This window comes from Cibotium barometz, chromosome 32 (assembly GCF_041138505.1).
Source record: "Cibotium barometz isolate CiBa-2024 chromosome 32, ASM4113850v1, whole genome shotgun sequence".
Lineage (NCBI taxonomy): Eukaryota > Viridiplantae > Streptophyta > Polypodiopsida > Cyatheales > Cibotiaceae > Cibotium > Cibotium barometz.
The window spans coordinates 21,399,966-21,407,522 of record NC_141077.1 but is presented as its reverse complement, the minus strand read 5'-3'; the positions used below and the strand labels follow the sequence as shown (position 1 = coordinate 21,407,522).

The window sequence follows — 7,557 nt, the reverse complement described above, 5'->3', positions numbered from 1 at the left end:
TCGTATATTACATGTAATCCGTTTATCAGTAAACTTTGAGTATTTAAAAAGATCCCTTTTATTATACAAAATTAACCTTTTTTTAAAATTCATTTTAAAAACTAAAATTTTATAAATTTATTCCCAAAAAAGTGAATTAAAAAATACCTTCTTTTGAACTTACATGATGCATTCACAGATTTTTGAATGAACCCCTGAAGGGTAGTGACAATGCTACAAGCTGCCTCTTCCACCTTATCGTCCTTTGTTGAATTAGGGAATGTGTCTCTTGATGGTAATTTGATACATAATCCTAATCATGTCCACCCACCACTACAATTTCACAAATACCACCATGCCATTCCAAATTCACGAATTTTACCATTTCAGTTGGGCTTCATTTGCACTTTATTATGACTGCATGGCTTTTTGTAGGCCATGGCATAAGACTACAAAATCAAAGAGAGGGTTTTTGTTGCCAAGAAGGATCTTTTAAATTAAATCTACATAATTTTTACACAGAAGTGAAGACAATAGTCCTATAAATAAAATATCACCTTTATAAGGTATGAACACAATGAAGATGATACAAATAAAATAGTTCTACAAATAAAATATCACCTTTATAAAGATATGAGCACAGTGAAGATGATGTATGGCCTTGATATAGAGGTGATGAAAACTAGAATAGTCATGTGATGTACCTTAACACCATCATGTCTAAGGCATCATGAACCAAGACACTCTCAAACTCTTCATCAGATGAAGGGAGGCCTTGTATTATGAAAATTTCTGTAGCACTACTTGACAAATGGTGTGGTACTGCAACAATGAAGTTGGTCCTAGTCTCTTTGTTTGAGGCTCCTCCTCGTCCTCTTCACACAATGAAGTTGGTAGTAGTCTCTTTGTTCAAGGCTCCTCCTCCTCACAATGCCCTCCCAAAATCCCATCGACTTCCACCATATAACACAAAAGTGCTAGTAAGGCAATATGAGTCCCATGGGGTGAGTTCATTACATAGGGAGGTCAAGGGTTAGGTGAGCATCCATCTCATCTATTAAGATAGGCCTCCTAAACCTTTCGCCTCCTCCCACCACAGCACAGAAGTGCTCATCAACAAGTAGGATTTAGTAGCGAGGTGACATGACCCACATATGGTGAGTTCATTACATAGGGAGGTCAAGGGTTAGGTGACTTGACACAAATTTGGTGAGTTCATTACATAGGGAGGTCAAGGGTTAGGTAACATAACCCACATCTAGTGAGTTCATTATATATGGAAGGTTAAAGGTTAGGTGAGCATCCAACTCATCTATTAAGATAGGCCTAAGGCCTATGGTTACATGACTCATGAGGTAAACCTTAGAATTTCTTTCAACTCATAATTAAGGTAAGAATGCTTTGAACTTACACATAACCATACTATATCGTATAACTTGTATACCCTAGCACACACACCCCCCCTAGTGCCCCATTTATTTCTTGCATACTAAGATATACATTATATAACTCTATTATATCCTAAAACGTCACCACATCATCACTAAACCATCATCACCTTAACCTCTTTCCACATAACTCCATATACAATCTTAAAAAATGGGCCAAATAGCCACGGAGGAACAAATAAAAAACCATGTGGCTTCTTTTAGTTTCCTTGTAGTGTTGAATGATGTCCAACTTGCACCTTGTTTTTGTGTCAAGCCCCTCACTTATCGAATGATGTGACAAAAGGGGCATGGTTTACAAGCTTTTCAACATTTATATGTAATTTTTTATATCTACATATGTGTGTGTGTGTGTGTGTGTGTGTGTGTGTGTGTGTGTGTACATACGTATGTACGTACGTACATTTGTATGTATGCAAGTTTTTGATGCCCCTAAAACGGGCATGACAATCATGAAAAATCAAGACTGATAAGGGTAGATCAAAAATCATCAAAGACGATGAGGGTAGGCTTCCATGGAGGAAGAGGCAGAGCTAGTAGCAATAACTATATTTGGATATAAAGCACATCAATGTGAGCCTTTCATATTTGGGGTGATGATAAGGAAACACAAGGGAGGTGCACCTAGGCCATCGGATTTTAAAACTTACGAGATGTAAAGTAATAATAAAATAGTGGGAGCTAGGACTCCTTTTTTCTTTGTGGGTGGGGGGGTGGGGGAGGGGGGTGTCTGCAGAGTTCATCTTTTCAAGTGGGGTCTATTCATTTACAGGAAGCTATGTCGAAAGGTTAATCTACTTGAAGAAAGGTAGGGAATATATATTTGTAAAAATATAGAATATTTATAGTTTTTCCGACAAGGATAAATGCAATTCTTTTTAAAGTTGAGAATAAGATTTGAAGAAGAAATATCCATAGATTTATTTTAAAAACCAATAATTTTCATGTACAAGTGCATTAAAGAATGATTAAAGTCATGAAAATTCTAATATTTAAATCATACTTTTTGCCTTTCACGTGAAGGTTTGGTTCCTTTACCCCTTTATGTGGAGGGTAAATATTTCCCCCATTTTTTTCGAGCTTCTCTATGAGGTAGGGGTAAATCTTGGAAGTTTGGGGGAGGTCTTCTTATTTGTCCACTTGTGGTGTGGCAAGATTCCTTAAAGCTCAAACAAGGGGGTTTGTTCACCATAGCCAAGGTCTAGACCTTGGCCAAACTGGACCTTGATTAAATACCCTCCATAAAGGGACCTAAGAAAAAGTCAAAAATTACAATACATAATTATCATGATCAAGCTATCATTGGAGTGGATAACCATGTTTGAGACATCACTAGAAAAAGTAGGATTATGGAAATCATAATCAAGTCATCATTGGAGGATTATGATGGTCATGAATAAGCTCTACATAATAGTAAGGAGCATTTTAATTTATGGTTAAGCTATAATTAGATTATTAGTAGGATTAAGGTAGACATAATTAAGTCATCATTGGAGGAGTATGGTAGATTGAGGAGCATTTTAATTTATGGTCAAGGTATAATGAAGATTATTGGTATTGGTTTTGGGCATAGGTTGTTCTAACAACAATATAGGCCAACTTAAGTATGAGTTTTGACTTTAAACCCAACTTCTTTTCTCAAGGGAAAGGCTCTAAATAAACCCAGCAGCAATCACTTCTCTTCGTGATGATCATGACACCCTCCACGCTTCTTCCTTTTTAACTCCTCCTTTTGCCCCTCCTTATCATCACTGCATAGCAATTAATTACCAATCAATTGAAGACAGGGATGGTAATGGTGCAGCCATTGCTTTTGCATTAATGATCACAATTAGAAGGGTCCTGGGCCATTAATTGTGAGGGGTAATTAATGCCAGCAATTATCATAATTAGAAGAGTGCTCAGGACTCAAGGGGATCTTGATGGGCTGTTGCAGATTTAGAATGATCTTGTAAATTGTATCTTCTTAACTCTCTATTAGAATCTAGGCGCCATTTCTTCCGTTTCTGGGCAAGCTAGTGGCTTTGCTCCGATGGGTAACAGTTTTGAGCAGCAGCAAGCAATGGTGAAAAAGAAGAGAAGTCTGCCTGGTACTCCAGGTAATTAATACTCTCTCTCTCTCTCTCTCACACACACACACACACACACACACACACACACACACACACGCGCGGCGCGCGCTGCTCTCTCTCGCCCGACGTGATAGCTGAAGTTGGGTTTGAGAGAAATCTTGATGATTGTATTAATTGAAGACATGGGCTCCTTATCTGATCCAAGAGCAACCTTGATCCCATCTCATGATTCCATTGCATGTAATGGGGTGCTTTGACCTCCATCCATTCTTTGTGGGCTTAATTCCGTTTTTGAATCCATTGCATCTAGTGGGCTCTTTTGAATTTAATCCCATCCTTTAATCTGTTCCAGAAATTGTGCCTTCTAGCTTGATCCCATTGTTTTCAGCCTGTAACTGAGAGTGGGATGCCTTGACCTTGATTCCATTTCTTATTCTTTGCAGCAAATGGGCTGTTTAGAGCGCTTTATTGTTGTTATGGACTGCTGTGGCTTGATTGATTTGCAATCACTGCAGAAAACCACGCTTTATTGGCTTGTTTGCAAGCTTTTGTAGCAAACTGGCCTGTTTTTGGCTTGCTTGCAGTCTTTGTAGAAAATTGAGCTTGTTTTCTCATGGTTTGTGACCCTTCGAATGCAGACCCACATGCAGAGGTGATAGCTTTGTCATCCAAAACCCTAATGGCAACAAACAGGTTTGTGTGCGAGGTTTGTGGCAAGGGGTTTCAAAGGGACCAGAATCTGCAGCTACACAGAAGGGGCCACAATCTTCCATGGAAGCTGAAGCAGAGGGAGGGTGATCAAGAGACAAGGAAGAGAGTGTATGTGTGTCCAGAGGCCACATGTGTTCATCATGACCCATCAAGGGCCCTTGGGGACCTTACAGGCATCAAGAAGCACTTCTATAGAAAGCATGGAGAGAAAAAATGGAAGTGTGAGAAATGCTCCAAGAGATATGCCGTCCAGTCCGACTGGAAAGCCCATCAGAAAACATGCGGAACCCGTGAGTATCGTTGCAACTGTGGAACCTTGTTCTCGAGGTTAGTATAGTTGTTGGGGCTTGCACACTGAGAAAGTCTTTAATGGTGCATGCTAGATAGAGTCTTGAATCCCCCCCCTTTTGCTTGCTTTTCTTCATTTTTTTTTTGTGTTGATTAGCTCTTTAAAGGAACCCAATTAGCTTCGAAGCCCTAAAGCAAATACACAGCTCCCCATGCATCTTTTTTGATTAGTTGCTTGACATTATAGTTGTCAGAACTTGGTGGTGTCGCTAGGTTCCAACCCCGCTCTCAACCCCGTTGTGATGTTTGCATCCCAACCCTCTCCAACATCATTGGCAGTTTGGGAGGGCCCACGTTGATAAGAACACCACATCAGATTAAGCTAGGATCTAGGAAGAAAGTCCTATACCTAGATGTCAATGAAGAGATCACGTTTGCAATTAAACACAGTTGTGCATTGCCATTGTCATGTGCCTTCAATTAACTCCTCGTGCTTAACCTTTTGTGTAAATGGAGCTCTTTTACATCATCCCATTTAGCTTTTCATGCATTCAATCAAACACGATGACCGTGGAGAGGAAAGGAGAATGACAACATGAAATTTTTCTTGAGCTTACGAAAACAGACTGTTTGATGTGGTTATTCATATGTCCTTTATTGAATTCATATTATACGCCTGTTGTTGGGCCAATCTCTCTCTTATGATGGAAATGAGAAGGATAAAATTGATGACTAATGCAGACTAATTTGACAAGCAGGAGAGACAGTTTTATCACCCACCGAGCATTCTGTGATGCTTTGGCGGAAGAAAGTGCAAGAGTTTCAGCACACAGGCAGGTTGAAAGCCAGCAATCCGGTGGCCCTGATGGCAATGCTCTAACTGGTCTAGCTGGGGAGCTTTCAAGTCCTGTGGAGACCCCTTCATCTCCTCTATCACAACACACCAGTGGTCCACCGGACGCAGAGGTCTCCAAGCCTCTTGTGAGTGAAGCTTTCAGGCCTAACTTTGCATTGGATGAGGGTGGAATATCAGCTTTAGCATCAAAATGGGTACAAGGTGGCATAGGAGTAAAATCTTACAAACCTAGCGAAGCTCCGGGCTTCTCTCTCTGTTTAGGAACAGGTCTGGGACCTGGTCCTCCAGTTGCGTTACAGATGCTGGGATGCCACCCCCAAACTGATGCCAGGCCGGCCTCTAGAGAGATGAACAAAGTTCGAGGTTTGGGTTCAGAGAGTGATGAAATAATGCAATGGCCTCTATCCTCAGGTAGTGTAGGTATGTTTACAAATATGCTGACTTCAACCAATGGTGACTTACAACCACAGGGATATGCGTTGGGGCATCATGCTGGCAATTGTATGGCAGGGTTATCCATGGATGCCAACCGCTTGGTCGGAAGTTCTACCATGTCCCAGTATGCATTACCTTCTACTAGCAGCATTTCAAGTGCAAATTATTTTGGGAATGGTTATGTGCCATTAAAACCATCCTTTCAACATCAGCAACATACAGGAAGTGGTCAATTGCCGGCTACAACATTGCTTCAGAAAGCTGCAATGATGGGTGCAACAGCAAGCAATCCATCTTTGTTCCGAAATTTTGGACTTCGAGGAGATTCAAGCTCCATAGCACCAGGAGGACCTCGGCAAGATGCATGGGCTGGAGTCACCAGCACCCTATCAAGCTCCTGTCCTGTATTTTTGAATGTGAAGTGTAGTAGTTCGGATAATGGCAACGGATATGGAGCACATGGAGGAGGAGGTTCCCTTATTCCAGCACCGTACAGCGTGAAAGGGAGTGTCCAAGAGTTCATGGATTCCTTGTATGGAGGGGGAGCTGCATTGTTTGAAAGCACTTCAAATGATATGCCTTCCTTGTTGAGCAATGCAAGGGGTTACATGCAGGGTGGCAACAAGCAACATCACATGGTGGGGGCAGAAGGGCAATTCAATCTATTGCATGGAGGGTCTAAGTTGCAGGCTAGTCTTGAAGGGTCACAAAGAGGAGATAAACATGAAGGTGACAGAACAACATTGGACTTCTTAGGTGTTGGAGGTCCTAGTGGATTGGCAGGGGTTTCGGCGGGCATGGGGTGCACGCTTTCGCAAAGAGATTTAGCCAGCATTACTTCATTGAGTGCAGGCATCAAGATGGAAACCATTACTCATAATAAAAACAACATGCAGGCAAGGACAGATGGAAAGCATTCTCCGAAGCCCTATGGCTGAGCTCTGTATCAAGATGGCCCATGTACATTGTACATCATTTACTATTAAATTGATTTCGTGGTTGGTTGCAGGTTATCTTAATTAAGGGCTAATGACAGGGCTTAGGTATGCCAGTGCTGAGTGTGAAGGTGATTACAGATGCTATGAAAGTGAAGGTTGATCCTAAAGAACGACAGGTGCTGACCACAAGCCTTCATATCTAGGAAGAAAATAGATTAGATTAATGGAAAACACAAACATGATATCTATCATGTATGCCAGTCTCCATTAAGATATCATGTATGCCAGTCTCCATTAGTCTTTTAGGCAAGCGTGGTCTGCTTTGCATGAAAATAGGAGCTTTGAACTAGTAGCTCCCAGGTCACTTAGAAATGATGGGTTTAGTAAAAATAGTGCCCGTTTTTGTATATTCTTTTTTTTTTTTTTTTGACGGCCACTACAAACTACTAACATGATGGGTTTAGTAAAAATAGTGCCCCTTTTTTTATATTTTTACCGTTTATTGGCGGCCACTAGGGTTTAGTAATTTGTAGTATTAAACCACAAATGGAAAAGCATATGTGAAGAAGAGAGAGAGAGAGAGAGAGACTACTACCATTGCTACATTTATCAAGAAGGTGCCTTGTTGTTAGCCTAAGACAGGCAAAGATACGATACATTGCTAGGTTGTTTGATACATATACAAATAGATGGTGCTTTGTTGTGAGTGTGGACATCAACTAGCCTATGCCACGCAAAGATATGATGCATTGCTAAAACATGCTCCTGACTTAAGGAGTGTTTACATGGACACATAAGGAGGATATTTTGGGCCTTGGTACAATCCAATT

The 7,557-nt window shown here is 40.8% G+C and overlaps 1 protein-coding gene across 1 annotated transcript; it reads left to right on the top strand.

Moving 5' to 3' along the window:
- Positions 1-3,055: 3,055 nt before the first annotated feature.
- LOC147619956 (uncharacterized) lies at positions 3,056-7,197 on the top strand. Its single transcript, XM_086825805.1, has 3 exons — positions 3,056-3,526; positions 4,138-4,537; positions 5,257-7,197. The coding sequence occupies exons 1-3, from the start codon at positions 3,460-3,462 to the stop codon at positions 6,725-6,727; spliced, it is 1,938 nt and encodes a 645-aa protein (XP_086681931.1). The 5' UTR covers positions 3,056-3,459; the 3' UTR covers positions 6,728-7,197.
- Positions 7,198-7,557: the final 360 nt, after the last annotated feature.